The sequence below is a fragment of the Podarcis filfolensis genome (assembly GCF_964270895.1).
Source record: "Podarcis filfolensis genome assembly, chromosome: 2".
Lineage (NCBI taxonomy): Eukaryota > Metazoa > Chordata > Lepidosauria > Squamata > Lacertidae > Podarcis > Podarcis filfolensis.
Window position 1 is genome coordinate 4611168 of NC_139605.1, and position 19595 is coordinate 4630762.

A 19595-nucleotide genomic window follows, 5' to 3' on the forward strand; every position below is an offset into this window, starting at 1 on the left:
CCTGAAGCGTATGTAACTTGAAGCGTATGTAACCCGAGGTACCACTGTACATTAAAACATCAGTCATTAAAAACTTCCCTAAACAGGGCTGCTTTCAGGTGTCTTCTAAAAGTCAGATAGTTTTTTACTTCCTTGACATCTGATGGAAACGCGTTCCACAGGGTGGGCGCCACTACCAAGAAGGCCCTCTGCCTGGTTCCCTGTAACCTCACTTCTCGCAGGGAGGGAACCGCCAGAAGGCCCTCGCCGCTGGATCTCAGTGTCCGGGCAGAACGATGGGGGTGGAGACGCTCCTTCAAGTATACTGGGCTGAGGCCGTTTAAGTCTTGAAAGGTCAGCACCAACACTTTGAATTATGCTTGGAATTGTACTGGGAGCCAATCTAGGTCTTTCTAGACCGGTGTTATGTGGTTGACCAGTGCAACCAAGGCAGTTTCTGTCCCATGATGAGGCCTGAATCCCAACTGGAATTCCTGCCAAGAAAAAACCAGATAAGGTGTGGAGAGGATCCCGATCCCCCACAGAAACACCAGATCTGAGTATCTTGACAGTGTGTCATCAAATGCTCTTGTGAAAGATTGACACACTTCTCCAGCCTCTCCATTTTATCACTGCAACAACCCTGTGAGGTGGTTTGGACTGAGAAATGGTGACAGTTGCTCTGATACAGACCGTGTGTAGAGTAGAAAACAATTAGTCTCCACTACAAAGGATGAGTTTCAAAGCTTTATTGCAGAACAGTTTTAAAAGAGTTGAAAATAAAGCTTACAAAGATACAAAGTAATACATTGCTCCCCTGAGTTCTCGGGTTCCATTGCCAAAAGAGACCACTCAGGTTTCCAGCAATGAGTCATCATTTAGCCCAGGGTTTCCCAAACTTGGTTCTCCAGCTGTTTATGGACTACAACTCCCATCATCCCTAGCTAGCAGGACCAGTGGTCAGGAATGATGGGAACTGTAGTCCAAAAACAACTGGAGACCCAAGTCTGGGAAACCCTGATTTAGCCGAAACCCTCAAAACAGAAACATCCCACAATTGGTTGCAGACAAACGTATCCTGTCTAATGCAAACTTCCTAAGCACATATATTTAATACTGTACATCAGCCAGTATTATTGATTGTGAAACTTACTAAGTTCAAAATGCAAAGCGACACATGATCAGATTAGCTCTTATTTTAAGATGAGGGTTAGCAAATTGATTAAAGTGTGGATTCTGACTAAACATCAGGAAGAACTTTCTGACAATAAGAGCTTTTCAGCTGGGGAACAAACTCCTTTGGTGGGTTGTGGACTCCCCTTCACTGATTAAAATTCTCCAAAGGCCATCTGTCATGGATTCTTCCGTTGAGATTTTAGCATTGCAGGAGGTTGGACTAGATGTCCCTTAAGGCCTTTCCCATTCTACAATTTTATGGCTCTATATTTTGTGTGATAAGAGTGAAATGTGAGTGGAAAATTGTTCCACATTCCATATATTTAAATTGTTTCTCTTATGTGAATATGAACATTCCAGTTTGACTGAAGCTCTTTCCACACTCCGAGCATTTAAGTGGTTTCTTCCCAGTGTGAATTTGTTGATGTGAAGGTGTGATTACTAGCTGAACCACTTTCCACACTGCACACATTTAAATGCTTTTTCATCCTGTGTGAGTTTGTTGATGTTTTCTACGTCTTCCTCTTTGACTGAAGCTCTTCCCACACTCCATACATTTAAATCGTTTCTCCCGTGTGAGTTCTCTGGTGTAAAGTAAGGGTTGTCTTCCGTGTGAAGCTCTTCCCACACTCCATACATTCATATGGTTTCACTCCTGTATGAATTCGTAGGTGTCTTGCATGGGTTGAACGATCAGCGGACGTCTTCCCACACTCCTTACATTCAAATGGTTTCTCCCCTGTGTGAGACCGTTGATGAATATTAAGACGTTCCCTCACACTGAAGCACTTTCCACACTCCGTGCATTTAAAGGGTTTCTCCCCTGTGTGAATTCGTAGATGGTTTTTAAGGTTTCCACTTTGATTGAAGCAGCTTCCACACTCGTTACATTTAAATGGTTTTTCTCCTGTGTGAATTCGTAGATGTTTTATATGGGATCCTCTATCTACGAAAGTCTTTCCACACTCGTTACATTTAAATGGTTTTTCTCCTGTGTGAATTCGTAGATGTTTTATATGGGATCCTCTATCTACGGACGTCTTCCCACACTCCATACATTTAAATGGTTTTTCCCCTGTGTGAGTTTGCTGGTGTGTAGTAAGGGAATGCTTCCGCTTGAAACTCTTTCCACACTCCATACATTCATATGGTTTTTCCCCTGTGTGAGTTTGCTGGTGTGTAGTAAGGCATTGCTTCCACCTGAAACTCTTTCCACACTCCATACATTCATATGGTTTCTCCACTGTGTGAATTTGCTGGTGTGTAGTAAGGTAATACTTCCACCTGAAACTCTTTCCACACTCCATACATTCATATGGTTTCTCCACTGTGTGAGTTTGCTGGTGTGTAGTAAAGGAATGCTTCCACCTGAAACACTTTCCACACTCCATACATTCAAATGGTTTCTCCCCTGTGTGAGTTCGCTGGTGTGCAGTAAGGTATTGCTTCCACTTGAAAAACTTTCCACACTCCATACATTCAAATGGTTTCTCCCCTGTGTGAGTTTGCTGGTGTGTAGTAAGGTAATACTTCCACCTGAAACATTTCCCGCACTCCATACATTTGAATGGCTTCTCCCCTGTGTGAATTCTTTGATGTGAACTAAGGGAAGAATGATCAATGAAGCACTTTCCGCAATCCAAACATTTAAAAGGTTTCTCCCCTGTGTGAGTGAGTTGATGCTTTGTACAGTTTCCACTTACACTGAAGCACTTTCCGCACTCCAAACATTTAAATGGTTTTTCTCCTGTGTGAATCCGTTGATGTCTTGCATGGCTTGCAGAATCAGCAAATGTCTTTCCGCACTCCATACATTGAAATGGCTTCTCCCCTGTGTGAGTTCGCTGGTGTACAGTAAGGTGTTCCTTCCGGCTGAACGACTTTCCACACTCCATACATCCATATGGTTTCTCTCCTGTGTGAGTTTGCTGGTGTAAAGTAAACTTTGTCTTCTGGATGAAGCACTTTCCGCACACCATGCATTTAAATGGTTTCTTCAATGAAATTCCAGGTGAATTCTTGGTATTCTGACTATTGTTTCCATCAGCTGCTTGGGGAGGAAAGAAAATCCTGTTAGGCTTCCAAGGAAGAGGAAGAAGTAACATAACACACATCGGGTGCAAATAGCACCTCTTATTTCAATATCTCTTACGTTCTCCCTTTTCATGTTCCATTTTTTTTAGGAATACACCTAAAATAATGTCAAAATATAGTAATGACAGGTGTTACAATCTGGGCAGCAAATGAAAACTTTCCTCTTTTCCCTTGCCTGTGCCTAATTAAATCATCTCTGCCTCTTTAAATTGTATGTGTGGCTGTACTGTTTTGGTTGTTACGATGTTACGTATTTTTCTTCATTAATATTGTGAACCGTGCAGTGATACTTAGATGAAGGGTGGTATATGAACAATTCTATCTAGACTTGGAAGAGACCTCGAGGGTCCTCTTGTCCGAACTTCTGCAATGCAGCAATCTCGACTTAAGCATCCAACCTCTGCTTAACAGGCTTCAAGGAAGGAGAGTCCACCACCTTCAGAGGGTGTCTGTTCTACTGTTTAGCTGGATTCACATTTCTTGTAATCTGAATCCATTGGATCAGGTCCTACCCTCCAGAGATGAAGATAACAAGCTTGCTCCATGTTCACGTGACAGCAATTTAGATAAGATATCTGAAGATAATAATAATAATAATAATAATAATAATAATAATAATTTTTATTTATACCCCGCCCTCCCCAGCCAAGGCCGGGCTCAGGGCGGCTAACAAGCAATAATAAAAATAAGTTGAATGAATACAACTTAAAAACAAAATTAAAATACAACATTAAAACATTGAAAACATTAAAATATTAAGATGTAGCCTCATCGCAGGTGGAGAAAGGAAAAGAAAAAAGAAAGAGGGGGAGGGAATCAAATTGGCTCCAAGCCAAAGGCCAGGCGGAACAACTCTGTCTTGCAGGCCCTGCGGAAAGAAATCAGATCCTGCAGGGCCCTGGTCTCACGAGGCAGAGCGTTCCACCAGGCCGGAGCCAGAGTTGAAAAGGCCCTGGCTCTGGTTGAAGCCAATCTAACTTCCTTAGGGCCCGGGACCACAAGGGTGTTGCTATTTATGGACCTTGAGGGTCTCTGTGGGGTATACCGGGAGAGGCAGTCCCGTAGGTACGAGGTGTACGAGGAAGATGGCATATCTCTTCCTAGTTTCCTTTTATTCAGGCTTAGCAAACCCAGCTTCCTCAGCTATTCTTCATAAGGCTTGGTTTCCAGTCCTTTGATCATGTTAAGCTTGTGGTCTACTAAGGCCCTGAGACAGGTACTACTGGCAACCCAGGCGTCCTCCATCTTATATATGTGCAGTTGGTTCTTCTGGCCTCGTTGTAGAATCTGATATTCAGTCCCCACTGAAATTCATTTTTGCCCAGTACTCCAATCTGTTATGGTGATACTGAATCTCCCGCTTTGGCATAATCTGCACATTGGATGAGTAGCCATCCCCTCAATTCCTTCATCTAAGTTGTTTATAAAGACGTTGAACAATAGCAGACTTAGGACTTTTATTATTTTTTAGCTCTCTTGTACGCCCAAGCTCATTCTTATCTTTCGTCTGCATGATCTTATCCTTGTTACTGCTGGCTACTCATTTATACTCTTCCTTCATGATTTCCCCTTTCTTCCAAAAGCTCCTTATGCAGCCACATCTGCTTCTTTATGTACCTCCCACTTGTCTTTCTTGTTGGAATAGGACAGGGGTGCAGCTGGGGCTGTCAACTGAAGCCATGCCACTATGGCCACCTGAGCCAGCAATGGATGCAGAAGTCCCACCAAGCAACATGGCTCCTCTTTCAGAGGGAGTGTAACCCCATCAAGAGCAGGCAACCTCCCAGCCATCCAGTCTAGGGAACCACCCATTAACTGGGCCTCTGTCTTATCTGGATTCAGCTTCAGTTTGTTGCCTCTCATCCAGTCTATTACCGAGGCAAGACAATGGTCTAGCACACCTGTTGCCTCACCTGTAGATGCAACTGAGAAATAGAGCTGAGTGTCATCAGCATATTGCTGACAACATACTCCAAACCTCTGGGTAACTCCACTTAGTGGTATCATATAGATGTTATACAGCATAGGGGATAAAACTGAACCCTGGGGAATCCCACATTGAAGGTTCCACAGGGCTGAAGGATACTCTCCAAGGAACACCCTCTGGAAACAACCATCCAAGTAAGATCGGAACCACGGCAAAGCGGGGTCACCCACTCCCTAGCGCAAACAACTGCTCTACAAGGATACCATGGTAGATGGAATCGAAAGCCGCTGAAAGGTCAAGAATTAGTAGGGACACGGTTCTGCTGTCTCTTTCCCAACAGAGGTCATCATACAGGGCAACCAAAGCAGTTTCTGGGCCAAAGCCCAATTAAAATGGATCTAGAAAATCAGCTTCCTCCAAAACAACCTGGATCATGTCTGCAACCACGCGGTCAAGAACCTTGCCCAAGAAGGGGAGATCAGCAACTTGCCAGGAGTCCTGCAGTGGAAATAGCACCTAAAATTCAAAAGCCTGGGAGAAGGTTTTCCTCTTCACCATCTATTGATCCATCTATGTCCCCATCTCCATTCCCCGGGAACTCACCAGATGTCTCTGAGGGCCCTGGGAGAAAATGCCCAGAGGTTTTGGGGAGGGATGCAGGAGGCAGTCTGACAAGGTCAACTGTCCATCTTCCTCCTTCCATCCTTGCTAGGTTTGCAGGTTCAGGCGCTTTCGTCCTTCCTGAGGAGCTCAGAAGATGCAGGTTCCTGGGAGGGAGGAAGAAGCAAAGGGAGCCTCAGAGGCCCTGCAGGGATTCTCCTGCCCAGAACATTCTGCTGCCCCTAGAAGAGCCCCAAAGGGGTTTCCCCCTTCCCAACAGGAGCCCCATTTTTAAGGGTTTTTTTTGTTATACCAGTTTAATCTGTCCTCCCCCTCCCCCCCCCCGGGGCTTAAGGTAAAGGTACCCCTGACCATTAGGTGCAGTCGTGGCCGACTCTGGGGTTGCGGCACTCATCTCGCTTTACTGGCTGAGGGGGCCAGCGTACAGCTTCCGGGTCATGTGGCCAGCATGACTAAGCCGCTTCTGGCAAACCAGAGCAGCGCACGGAAACGCCGTTTACCTTCCTGCCGGAGCGGTACCTATTTATCTAATTGCACTTGGACGTGCTTTCGAACTGCGAGGTTGGCAGGAGCAGGGACCGAGCAACCCACCGGGGCTTACTTATGAGTAAATCTTCACAGGGCTGCTTTCTGACACCCAGAAACAAGCACCAGGTGAGAGACTTTGGAGAAGACTGATCCCCTCTCTCCCTGTAGCCAGGTCTTTCTTGACTTTTCTGCTTACTTTGTGGGGGGGGGAGGGTTCCCCTCCAGCCCCCACCCAACCATTTCTCCTTCTCTTCCCACAACCCCCTGGAACTCAGCACACCACTCCCAGCCTCGGATAGTGATGGTGATGATCCAGCCTCTTTTAAACTATTTTGCACAGCTCAAAGTTTAAACAACTTGTGGCGTCTTGGGAGGGAGGGTAGCCCCAGACCCCTGCAGAGACTGACCCAGGTGGGCCTTTGGTCTAATTCGGTGTCATGCAGCATCCTACCTTGGGAGCCCCCAGGCACTCAGGGAGAAGCAGTTTCCAAGTAGGAAGCGGGAGAAAGAAATTCGGACCCCCTTCACCCCGTTTATGGATGTGACTTTAAAGAGACTTCTGGGCAGGAGGGAGAAACCAAGGCACCCCCTCCGGAGATTTCCTCATCCAAGATGGAGCCCTTTCTCTCAAGCCCCGCCCCACATAACTGAGCGCGTGGCACAGTTTGTGTGCATGTGTGCACACAGACACACACACAAGCCCCCTCAAGTGTTTTATTGTGGTAGCCAAAGCCCTCACGGCCCCATGGATTTGGCTCCAATGCTCCACCCCCCAGAACCAGAGAACTGTGGAGCTGGAAGGGACCCCTAGGGTCATCTAGACCACCCCCGCGCAATGCAGGGGTCGCAAGGAAAGCGTCTGCCACAGATGGAGGCCCACCCTCTTTCCCCACTTGGAGCCCCTCCTTCTCAAGGGGAGCCCACTTCCGAGCCCCCCAAACAACCCACTCCCCCCCGGGGTCATGGGTGGGTGGGGTGTACTGGGACCTCAGAGGGCTTGGGAACCGCGGCTTCCCTTCCCCCCACCCACCCAGGGGATCCTCCCATTCATCTCTCAGCCCCCCAACATCCTCCTCTGCACCCCGCGTCGCCCCACAGCCTCCCCTTCGCCCAAAGGACTCACCGCCCCAGAGGCCTCCGAAGACAAGCGGAAAGAGGAGGCGAGGCGGAAGGACGGAGAGAGGGGCCTTTCCCAGGCCGCTCTAGGCAACCGGGCTCTCTCGCTCTCCTTAACCCTTACGTGGCCTCGCCGCTCAGTGATCACTGCCCAGGGAGAAAGTGGGAGGCATCTGGATCCCGCCAGATTCAGGACATGACTCGGCAACGCTCAGCTGGGCTCCCACGCTGGGAAAGGTGGGATGGCTCCGTGGCTACAGCATGAGGCTTTTTCTCTCAGGGTTGTGGGTTCGAGACCCATGTTGGGCTAAAGAGCCCTGCATTGCAGAGGGTTGGGCTAGATGACCCTCGGCTCCCCTTCCAACTCTACGATTCTATGATTCTCAGGGGCGCCGCCAAAGAGTTGTTCGGGGCGGGGGGTGGGGGTGGGGACAGGGCCAGGCTGCAGGACCTCGGGCCCAATACAGAGGCAAGTGGGCTTACAAGAACAGAATCGGGGAATGGGAGAGTTTGAAGGGGACCCCCGAGGTCATCCAGCCCAACCCGCTGCGATGCTGGACTCTCCACGGAAGCATCCACGAGAGACGGCCTCCACCTGCCAGTCTGCACCCACCTGGTCCAGGGAGGATGCCATGCCTGGCCCCCTTTCAAAGCAAGAGGGGGGAGCAGATGGGATGGAGGAAGTCGATGCAACTCTGCGGAAGGAAAGGGAATATTCTCCACCCGCCCCGCCAAAAAAACCCTTCGCTTCTGTCAGCCTCCAGACATGGGTGCAGCTAGAGGGCAGCTGCAAACCGCCCTCATTAAGCAAATAAATAAATAAAAAGAATTAACAAACTGACCTATCGGGTTGAGGATAGCTCTGTTCTACTCCCCTTCCTAACATAAATCCTGGCTACGCCCAGGCCTCCAGACTGGAGGTGGGCTCTCCAAAAAGGACCCAACAAGGTGAGATGCAGAAGCCAGCTGCGTCCTGAAGAAGGGGCTGTGTGGTGTAGTGGGTGGAAACACCTGTTCTGCCCTCCTTCCCTTTCCGCAGACCATCAGCCAAAGCCCGCTCCTTTCTCTCTGAGGGGAATGTGCGCTTCCTTTATTCCTATAGCTTGGGGTGAAATATACTCAGAGTCGTGTGTGGATTTCATGCTCTTTCTTCAGCTCATAGTAGTGATGAATGCAAGTTCCCCAAAGTGTCTGCTTTATATACATTATTTACACAATGGGCCCCATGTGATTGGCTAATTCCGGGATTCTCCTGTAGGCCAATCAGGTTGCGGATTCACTTCCACCTGGAGCTGGATTGGGTGGCTCCTGCGGACCAATCAGACTGCTGCATTCTGGATCCTATTGTTCTAGGACCAATCAAACTGCTGCATTCTGAATCCTATTGTTCTAGGACCAATCAGACTGCTGCATTTTGGATCCTATTGTTCTAGGACCAATCAGACTGCAGCATTTTCGATCCTATTCAACTCAGTACATAACATAGGGGGAGGGGGGAGGATTGGGAAAAGCATGGACAGTTAAAGAAAAGAGGAAAGCGGCTTTCCCCAGAACAGAATAATGCATTTCTGACACCATCGACTTTGTTGATGCACGTTGTGATGGTGAAATGAACTGGAGTGCAGGCAAACTGACGCCCTCACAAATTAGCCATTATTTACTACTTTTGCCATTTGATCTACGCAAAAGTAATAATAAAAAAATTAATATCAAAATGCCATGATGGAACGGACAGCAGAGCCTGGTGATGCAGTTCCCCTGAAATTCCACCAGAGGGCTGGGGCCTCTCTCTGATTGGCTCCCAAGACAGACAGACAGACAAGAGGGGGCGGAGCCAGAACTTTTGGAGGGAAAATAACCGGAGCCCTTTCTGAGGCAGAGAGTTGGAATAGAGCTTGAATTGAGAAGTCAAACAGGGCTCAGGTTGAGGGAAAGAGCTTGATTTGAGATGAGAGACAGGACTGGATTTGAGAAGAGGGAGAGGGATTGTTTGGAGATGGGAGTTAGGGAGGAGGATGGGATTTCCCTGAGGGAGAACAGATTCCTGTTTGAGTTGAACACCCACCCTGAGGAGACTGTCCATTGGTGTGAGGAAAGACCCTCCCAGCTTGGATAGGGAGAGCAGGTTGGGGGTCTGGGGAAGGTCTACAGACAGGAGTGTGAGGCAGAAGAAGCAGATCTAGGGGGAATTTAGGCTCACCTTCCAGTCAGGAGGGGGCAGTTCTTCTAGGGAGAGAAGACCCCCAAGCCAGTCACAAGGGGGGAGGGGATCCCCTGGGTCTGTTACGCCATTTTGGAATTACCTCAGGAGTGGGGTTGCTTAGAGAGAAGGGCTGAGGAAAGGTGCCCCTCACTCATGAACCAGGGTATTGATTGGGGAAGGAAGCTGTGTTGTATTGTTTAACTGAACCACCTGCCATAACTAACAAAAACTGAAGTATAACAACTGTTTTTTTGAATGAAGAGAGGTTAAGAGAAGCTGTGACTGTAACACTGAGGGGAAGGGGACAGAGTTGAGGGGACAGAGGGAGGGTCCCTTTCCAGGCATCTCTAGGCAGCCGGGCTCTCTTATTTTATTTAAACTTTACATGGCGTCCCCACTCTCCCTCTCCCTCCAAAAGAGACCCATGCACTGGGGAAAAAATTATAATGAATTTTAAAAAACGATGAAATATACATTTATGAAGAAACCAGAAGCCTTTCTCCTTGGAATAACAGGTTCTGAACTGCCCAAAAAAGATGTAAAATTATTTTTGTATGCCACAACTGCTGCACGGATTTTATTAGCCAAAAAATGGAAAACACAAGAACTACCAACGGTAGAAGAATGGCAGATGAAGATGATGGAATTTATGGAGCTGGCTGATCTCACCGGGAGAATCCGCGACCAGAAAGAAGAGGAACATCAAGAAGACTGGAAGAAATTTAAAGACTACTTGAATAAATATTGTAATATTAAAGATATGTAATCACTTGAAAGAAACAATTAGGCCTAGGATTAAAATGGAATTAAATTTATAAATAAGAAAATGTACGATAAGGAAAGCTATGTAATATGATTAGGACTGTGATATGATCTTCTGAAACACTGATATTGGAAACTGCTACATATAATTACTAAGAAATTCGGATGGAAGAGATTTGAGGAAGTCAAATACTGTTTTTATGAAATTGGATGGTACTTAATTTTAATTAATTAAGTGGTAATATGTTGTATGTATCTTTTTTCTTTTCTATTTCTTTTCTTTTTTGTCTTTATTATTGTTAATCTTTTCTTTCTTTACTATGTTTATTTACTGAAAATAATAAATATTATTTGGAAAAAAACAAAACAAAAGGGACCCATGCAGCCTCACCACAGGTGCCCTGGGGTGCCAACCTGAATAAAATTTTGCAGGGTCCAGGTAAGCCCCACCCTGCATAATGGATCACAAGAATGCACTTCATTTGATCACTCACTTTTGCCTCTCCAGGTCTTCTCTTCAAGCTGTTCTTAAAGAATGCAGATGAGGAACTCTTGGCCCTCAAGGAAAAAAAGGTTTGTTGACAGGTTGTCATCAAATGGTCTTGTGAAAGATTGACACACTTCTCCCCGCCCCCTTGCATGGATGCCTCCAATATAGGAGTTGGGGCAATTCTTTCCCAGAATGGGGAGGAGGGACATCTGCACCCCGTCCTATACTTAAGTAGGAAACTCTTGGAGAGGGAACACCTTTCAGTTAATGTTTAGTCATTGTATGGGCTTGTTGTTGTTGTTTAGTCGTGTCTGACTCTTCGTGACCCCATGGACCAGAACACGCCAGGCACTCCTGTCTTCCACTGCCTCCCGCAGTTTGGTCAGGCTCATGTTCGTAGCTTCAAAGACACTATCCAACCATCTCGTCCTCTGTCGTCCCCTTCTCCTTGTGCCCTCCATCTTTCCCAACATCAGGCTCTTTTCCAGGGAGTCTTCTCTTCTCATGAGGTGGCCAATGTATTGGAGCCTCAGCTTCAGGATCTGTCCTTCCAGTGAGCACTCAGGGCTGATTTCCTTCAGAATGGATCGGTTTGATCTTCTTGCACTCCATGGGACTCCAGCACCATAATTCAAAAGCATCAATTCTTCGGTGATCAGCCTTCTTGATGGTCCAGCTCTCACTTCCATACATCACTACTGGGAAAACCATTGTTTTAATTATACGGACCTTTGTTGGCTATACGGACCTTTGTATGGGCTATTGGTAAGTTAAAGCCATATTGTGGGGAAGAACATTTACCCTTTGTACGGACCACTCCCCTCTGAAATGGTTAAACCAAATGAAAGGTACCAATAGCAAACTAATAAGGTGGAGTCTGCAACTGCAAGACTACAATTTTGATGTCTCCCACATCAGAGGGAAGGATAATGTAATTGCAGATGCCCTGTCACAATGAAACATTTAGATAAGTACAGGGGCAATCATGCTATATATATGTTTATTTGATGAGATGTAATTGTTTGAAATGCAATTAGTTAAAATGCAAATTTAAAAGTGGTTAAAATGTATTTAGATCCTGTGTTTTTAAAGTGCAATGCTTATCTAAAGATGTAAAAGAATATAGTCAAGTGTTATGCTATATAGTTATGTTTAGAACTTTAGTGTTTATAGCTTAATCGTATTACGAAGTATATAAGGTTCTGTGTGTACGATACACATATATTTGCGTATTGAAACAGGAACCCCAGAATACCTTTTTACAATTCCTGCCCATTGCTGCATCGAGGCTGGCATATGCAACCTTGCCTACGCAATGATTTTCAGGTGTGGGACATGTGATGGAAGTTTATTGAGCAGGTTGAGTCACTGCTAGCAAACAGTTAACTAGCAAGAGCTCCTGGTTGGCTAGAGTTCCAAGGGAGACAGTTGGAGTGGAGTGAGAGACTGGGTGAGAGATTCATATCTGGTCTGTGAGGGGTTCGTTCTGACAGGAGGGAGAGCTGAGGACTTTCAGTATATATGCTCTCAGGGTCTGAATCACAGAACACTGTTAAAATAAAAAAGACGCAGTCCCACACGGTGTTTAAAGGGAAAAGGGTCCTCAGAGGGAATACTCTGACAGGAAAGGGCAGTAGTGATTCCGAGACCAAGGAGGATTTGCGGGTCTGTAAGGCGCTGTGGGTTAAACCACAGAGCCTAGAACTTGCTGATCAGAAGGTCGGCGGTTCGAATCCCCGCGATGGGGTGAGCTCCCGTTGCTCAGTCCCTGCTCCTGCCAACCTAGCAGTTCGAAAGCCCGCCAAAGTGCAAGTAGATAAATAGGTACCGCTCTGGTGGGAAGGTAAACGGCGTTTCTGTGCGCTGCTCTGGTTCACCAGAAGCAGCTTTGTCATGCTGGCCACATGACCCGGAAGCTGTTCGCCGGCTCCCTTGGCCAATAAACCGAGATGAGTGCTGCAACCCCAGAGTCGACCACGACTGGACCTAATGGTCAGGGGTCCCTTTACCCTTATGCATTCTTAGGTATATGCTTTAATACCATATGCCAAATGGTGATGGGGCTCAGTCGCAATACATGTGCCCACGTATCCAAAACCGGTAGCAATTGGATCATGGCAAGTTGCAAAATGCACCTAGTCTTTAGAACATTTCAAATTCTGCTCTTGCCCCTAGACAAATGAAGCACTATACCTGGGACTCAGGTACAATAGTTTTTTTAAAAAGCCTGTTAAATGTGTTATAACACTGTGACACCAGATGGCGCTGTGGAGTTCCATCTTTCGCCAACGTGATTTCCCATTATGAACATTTTACAACACGTTTTCCTGAAACTTTTTTGATGTGTCTGGATGCAGCGTAGATCTCAGGATTGCTGTGCTGGAGAAATTTAAAAGGGGTTCCTCGAATGAAGGTCTCCCACCCAGAAAATAAAAAGAAAAGAGTGCAGGCTCCAAGTGAAAAGACAGGCCTTTATTGAACTACAAATGCACAAAGGGACAGCCTCAAAAATGAGGATGTGAAGAAACACATCGAAAGCTATGTTCAATATACACTTCTAGATTACATATGTGATTTCATTTGACCATCAAAGGATTGCAGCAATCTGAATAGTCACCAACCCACTGTTACAGCAACCCACTGTCACCATCCTGAACCAATCAAATATGACATAGCTCTTCCGATCAGCCCTCATCATAATATCATGTCTTTGTTTGTTGAGACACTGATTTTCCTATTCATTAAATGTCTCCCAATATCTTCTTTCATCTACCTAAATAATAATTCAAGATGAATCACAATCATCATGCCTAGCAATGGGCCTTTTCAATGTGGCTGGGCAATGACTCAAAAGAAAATGGAATCATCGAAATGATAGTTTTATAAAATTATTATTTTCATCATTTGTACAGCTCTCAGGGGAAAAGCTCCATTAAACTCCATGGCATCTACATCTGAGTAACATACAAGGTGGGAATAGCAGTAACTTCTTTCAAGGTACCCCCATCCTGCAATGTGTGTAATGCATTAAAAATAAAAGTCTGTGTGGCCCATGCTCATCAAGAAATAAAATTTGAGCCTCAAAAGAGTCTCTTGAGCTCTCTTACTGTATGCAAAGTTGTTTTATTTTTAAAACTTACCAGCAGTTTTCCATGTACAGACACTCTGGGAACCCACCGGTAATTTCCTGGATCCACCCTGTATCCCTTTGTTAAAAATGGTGTTATCAGTGAGAAAATTAACCCCCACCTCAATCCCTGGTACTTTCTAAAATTTACTGTTATGCATGGTGGGGGAGAACACTGGACCTTATGCCAGATAGTGTATGCCCCATTCTCAAGAGACAGTGTTCTCACATTTATTTCCAGTGTGAATTATCTGGTGCTTTCTATAACTCGCACTGTAAGTAAAACATTTCCCACACACGGTGCATTTATATGGCTTCTCCCCCGTGTGGGCTCTCTGGTGGACAACCAAGGTAGACTTGTCAGGAAAACATTTCCCACACTCAGGGCACTTATGATTTCTCTCCTCTGTATGGATTAACCGATGTTTCATGAGGTGTGAGTCGCGTTGAAAACATTTTCCACACTCGGTGCATTTATAGGGTTTCTCCCCAGTGTGGGATCTCCGATGGATCACCAATGTAGAGTTGGCAACAAAACACTTCCCACAGTCCATGCACTCGTAAGGTTTCTCTCCAGTGTGGAATTTCTGGTGTTGCCTGAGGGAAGATTGGTTGGCAAACCATTTCCCACACGCTGTGCATTTATAGGGTTTCTCTCCAGTGTGGATTTTATTGTGTAACAAAGCGGCTGAGTGGAAAGCATAACTTTTCCCACATTCCATGCATTTGTATGGTTTCTCTCTTGTGTGGACTCTCTGGTGGTTCATCAAATCACCTTTTTCAGCAAAGCCCTTTCCACAGTCCATACATTTGTAAGGCTTTTCTCCCATGTGGACTCTCCGGTGGTGAGACACGAGGTTAGTGTTTTGAGAAAAACATTTGCCACACTCTGTGCATTCATAAGGTTTCTCCCCAGTGTGGACTTTCTGGTGGCGCCTGAGAGGATATTGTTCGGCAAACCATTTTCCACACACGAGGCACTCATAAGGTTTCTCTCCAGTGTGGGATCTCTGATGCCTCACAAGGTGAACTTTACGAGAAAAACATTTGCCACACTCTATGCACTTGTAAGGTTTCTCTCCAGTGTGGTCTTTCTGGTGGCGCCTGAAAGTAGATGGTTCAGCAAACCATTTCCCACACTCGATGCACTCGTAAGGTTTCTCTCCAGTGTGGGATCTCTGGTGGATCACAAGGAGAGCTTTTAGAGAAAAACATTTGCCACACTCCCCACATCTGTAAGGTTTCTCCCCAGTGTGCAATCTCTGGTGGATCACAAGGCAAGCTTTTTGAGAAAAACATTTGCCACACTCCCCACACCCATAAGGTTTCTCTCCATTGTGGGATCTCTGGTGGATCATAAGGTTATATTTTTGGGGAAAGTATTTGCCACACTCCCTGCAGTCATAAGGTTTCTCCTCCGTGTGGACTCTCTGGTGGATCATAAGGTTTTCTGAGCAGGTAAACGTCTTCTTGCACTCAGGGCATTTGTAGGCCTTCTCCCCTTTGTGGATCCTCTTGTGTCTCACTAGTTGACACCGTAGAGCAAACTGTTTCTCACATTGCAGGCATTTGTGCGGCTTCTGTCTCTGGTGTTTGACAAGATCAAGTTTCCCAGTAAAACACTTCCCAGAAGAACTACAAATGTTCTTTTCCCCGATGCCATTTCCTGGGACAAATGGTAAACAGGAAAATGAGAACGTGAACTTTGGAAACAATGAATATTTGTGTCGTTCATCTATGGAACTCAATGCTGCACAAAGATAAGAAAGGGTGTGTGCATGCAAGGGGCTGGAATCACCTGACTTGCCCAACCCCCAGTTCTGGGAACCTTTAAGAGGGGGCCTTTAAGAGCTACAGCCAAAAGAACTGTGAAGTATAAAAATCTTATTTTAAGGAGGAGTGGAGCTCCCATGCACTAATGTATTGGCTTTTTTCCAGCCAGAATTCAGTTCCAGCACCTTTCAGGTGGGTGCCATTGCCATTCTATCTAAGAGAACAAGGGAGGTGTTCATGGTGAGCTCTGGAAAAACTGCACTTACCCAACCTTTTGGCCAGTTTCTTGCTGACTTAAAATCTGATATATATGTTAAATGAACGGTTAATCATTAGATATTTGGCGTTGCGCAGGAAGATACCATATTTTTCCGTGCATAAGACGACCCCTATTTTTAGGGACCACAAATAAAGTAAGTGGTGGTGGGGGGAGAGATTGCCCAGAGTTGTTAAGCTATTTTGGGTGAGGAGGATTCCCGACGATCGCTCATCCGCCTGACCGCCACTGCCAATTGCATGCCTCTCCGAAACCACCAATCCCAAGCACGCCCACAGCCAGCAACCACTAATCGCCCACCAAATTGTCGCACCAGCCAATCGCCAGCAGGACTTGCTGCAGCCACCAATCACATGCCTAACTGCTGCTGACAATCTCCTGCTTGCGACTGCCACCAATCATGTGTCCCCCCTCTTCAATATCTGTGTATAAGAAAACCCCCTTAAAAAGCACTGTCTTTTCCACAGAAAAATATGGTAACTAAATTTTAATTGTATCACGACTATGTCAGTGCAGCACTTAATTTTTTTTTAAAAAAATGTATGCTGCCTTAAGGACAAAATGAATTTGAGGAAAATACGATATATATCTTTGACTAGATCCAGGTGCTCTTGGAAGAAACTGGTTTTCCTGCTTTTGTCACCCTGTATGATGACCTGTGTCAGGGGAGAGACAGGCACAGTGTGTCCTTGTTAATTCACTCCATTATGATGGTTGATAGATATGGGAAGCAACGACTCATTCCATCCACTCTACTGAAAGACCCAAAATGTGTTATTGCTGTGGGCTGTTTTTATACCAGCTCGTGTAAGAACTGAGTATGCTTTTTCCTTTTCCTTTTCCTTGTTGTGCCATTTTTATTATATTTATATATATGTATATATTACCTAGGCAGCTCATGTTCTCGTCGTTTTCCTCCATGACGCTCCCATGCAAGGCTCAGTTTTGCAGCAGCAATCCCTCCTCATCTCTGAAAAAGCCAATCAACATCTTGCAAGGTCATTGGACGCTAGGAAAGAAGGAAACAGAAAGAGAGAACTAGCTGAATCCCCATATTCCCCCAAATAAACAGCTCAAAGCCAGTAATCAGGAAGAAGGTGGAGTTTGGAGTACATTATCTTCAGATTTAAGGCCTGAAAGGGGGGGGGGCAGATTACCAGTGTGGGGTAGAATGGTGTCAGGGTAGTTGTAAGAGCGCTGTTAACGGAAAAATCCGAGGGCTCCCTTGGACAAAAACAAAGACACCAACCAGGATAACTTGGAGCAAAACAGCAGCCTGTGGGCTTGGCCTTTATTGAACTGTTGCAACAGGGTGCTCCCCTCACTTGCAGGAGAGAGGAAGGACCCAGAAAAATGGTGTGCAAGGCCTTATAAAGACTTTTGAAATTGCCACCCTGTAGATCAAGACCACCCCCCCCCAGATACATCACACCTACATCACAGAAAGGAGGGGTTGAGGGAGGAGTTGTGGTGGTAACCTGAGTGTCCTGTCACCTGGCTGGTTCCCTCTTTCCCCCTCCCCATTAGTACTTTCCAGGTGACAGAGGGGAGTTTGCAGTTTCCTGCCCCCAGAGGGAAGAGCTGATCATTGTCCTTTGTTCCAGTCCGTGCTAAATCCACTCCCATATGCAAGTTCTTTGTGATCTTGATGGTCTTCTGTCTAGGACCATCAGGGTTGGCATAGCAACTGGGCAGGGCTCCTGTGTATGTGCTGGGATGCTCAAGGGATTATGGCTGGCCTGTATCAAACCTTCCCCATTTTGTAGTCCTTCCTTCATGGAGTAAAATAAAAGTGGAACAGTGCAAATCCGATGCATGGTTGATTTTCTATGAATTTATAACAGAAGCGTAGCGTATGTAGTGTGTGAGTGTGAGTGTGTGTGAAGTTTGTACAAACTGAATGACTGGGGGGGGGGTGTTCCTGCGACAGTGCTAGACTAAATCCACTCTCTCTCAGCCTAACGGTACCTCACAGGAACATTGTGAGGAAGAAATGGGGAGAGGGAGAACCATGTATCACACCTTGAGGTCCTTGGAGGGAAAAATAGGATCATAAATGCAATAAAGTACATAAATAATAATAATTAGTTGTTGTTATTATTCTAATTATTATACTCCACCCATCTGGCTGGATTTCCCCAGCCACTCTGAATACCTGACAATATATAAACAATGTTATAAACAATATAACAAAAACAGCAAACATTACAAACCTCCCGATACAGGGCTGCCTTCAGATGTCTTCTAAAAGCTACGTACAGCTAATCAGAAGCCGCGCTTTGCTTTCCGAATGTTTTGGAAGTCAAATGGACTTCCGGAATGGATTCCGTTCGACTTCCAAGGTACAACCGTAGTTGCATTGAGTTATTTCAACTGCTTTTGTTTGATTTTCTCATTGCAAACAGCTGAAAGTCTGTAAACCTTGATAATAAACCTGATTTGCAATGGGGATTGAATAATTTCGATTGCAAGTGTATATAAAATTATTTGGAGAGGCCAAAGGATCTTTCTTAAAAATATGGGCAACGCACAGTTCTGCAAAATCACACAATCAATAAAGAGAAAAGTGGGGCCCTTTGCACCCTGCAAAATATTTTTCTGTATAGAATTATTACTGTAATTCATGTCATTGTCATACTGATTTATATATTTTAAAAAGGAAAAAAAATCTCAGAGCGGTTTGCAACACATTAAGTTCAGAATAAAACATTACTGGGTAAAGTAATACTGTATATAAAATACACATTCAAAGCAACGTATATTACCTTAAAATTTTTCAAAAGAAAACATTGCAAAGGCGGTCAAATACAGACTGCACATTTGACGCAGCAAAGTTAAACAAAACCATTACCTTAAACATTTCAAAAAGTTTGCTAGATCAGAAAATGCAAAACGCCTTGCAGCTCGCCACCGTTCACTTCCTGCCTCTTCCATCTTAGCAAGAGGCGAATCTCCCTCTTGTCGAGCCCCACCTCCCTACATAATTGATAATTAATTTGTAAAGCCCCTATCCTTTCTCTCGGTCGCCTTCCAGGAGGACAAAGCCGGGCTGCATGGCCCCTTCCCCTTCTTTGCGGCTGCAAAATCATGCAAGAGAGAAGCGAAAGCAAGAACTCAGATCACTCGGGGAGAAGGGGCTCCCCGTCTTCATGATCCAAGGTCAACGCACCCCCCCCGCCCAGAAATAAAGGGGTCCCTTCTGATCCCACCCTTACCAGCTTTTGCAAAGTGGACACCAGAGGCTTTCGCGCGCCGACCACGCTGCAAATCTTGCAAATCCTTCCTGCCCATCCAACAGAGGCAGCCGACCACCCGTTTTGCAGCTGCAAGGGAGCCTGGGTGATAAAGAGCTGCTGGGAATTGTAGTCTCTTGTTGCTTAAAAAAAAAAAAAAGAGGTTTCTGGGAAGTGTAGCCTGTTCCCTTCTTGCCGGATCTGCTGCGTCGTCTGCGCGCAAAAACCTCCCGAAGCGGACTCTGCAAAAGCTAGTAAGTGGCGAGAAGGGGCGGCCACGTAAGGGTTA

The 19595-nt window shown here is 45.8% G+C and overlaps 2 protein-coding genes across 6 annotated transcripts; both read right to left on the bottom strand.

The window, feature by feature from the left end:
* Window positions 1-713: 713 nt before the first annotated feature.
* LOC310756819 (uncharacterized protein) lies at window positions 714-7544 on the bottom strand. Its single transcript, XM_083601641.1, has 3 exons — window positions 7449-7544; window positions 5780-5943; window positions 714-3202 (listed from the first exon to the last, which is right to left on the bottom strand). The coding sequence occupies exons 2-3, from the start codon at window positions 5877-5879 to the stop codon at window positions 1713-1715; spliced, it is 1590 nt and encodes a 529-aa protein (XP_083457767.1). The 5' UTR covers window positions 5880-5943; window positions 7449-7544; the 3' UTR covers window positions 714-1712.
* A 5803-nt stretch (window positions 7545-13347) lies between these two features.
* Window positions 13348-19582, bottom strand: LOC310756871 (uncharacterized protein). 5 transcript variants are annotated; one of them, XM_083601760.1, is made up of 3 exons: window positions 19289-19582; window positions 16961-17082; window positions 13348-15689 (listed from the first exon to the last, which is right to left on the bottom strand). In XM_083601760.1, exons 2-3 carry the CDS (start codon window positions 16992-16994, stop codon window positions 14233-14235), a joined length of 1491 nt encoding a protein of 496 aa, XP_083457886.1. In that variant the 5' UTR covers window positions 16995-17082; window positions 19289-19582; the 3' UTR covers window positions 13348-14232. The 5 variants fall into 5 exon arrangements, with proteins under 5 accessions (XP_083457886.1, XP_083457889.1, XP_083457888.1 ...); XM_083601763.1 differs by having other exon boundaries at window positions 16961-17043; window positions 18287-19564; XM_083601762.1 differs by having other exon boundaries at window positions 16961-17043; window positions 19289-19383.
* Window positions 19583-19595: the final 13 nt, after the last annotated feature.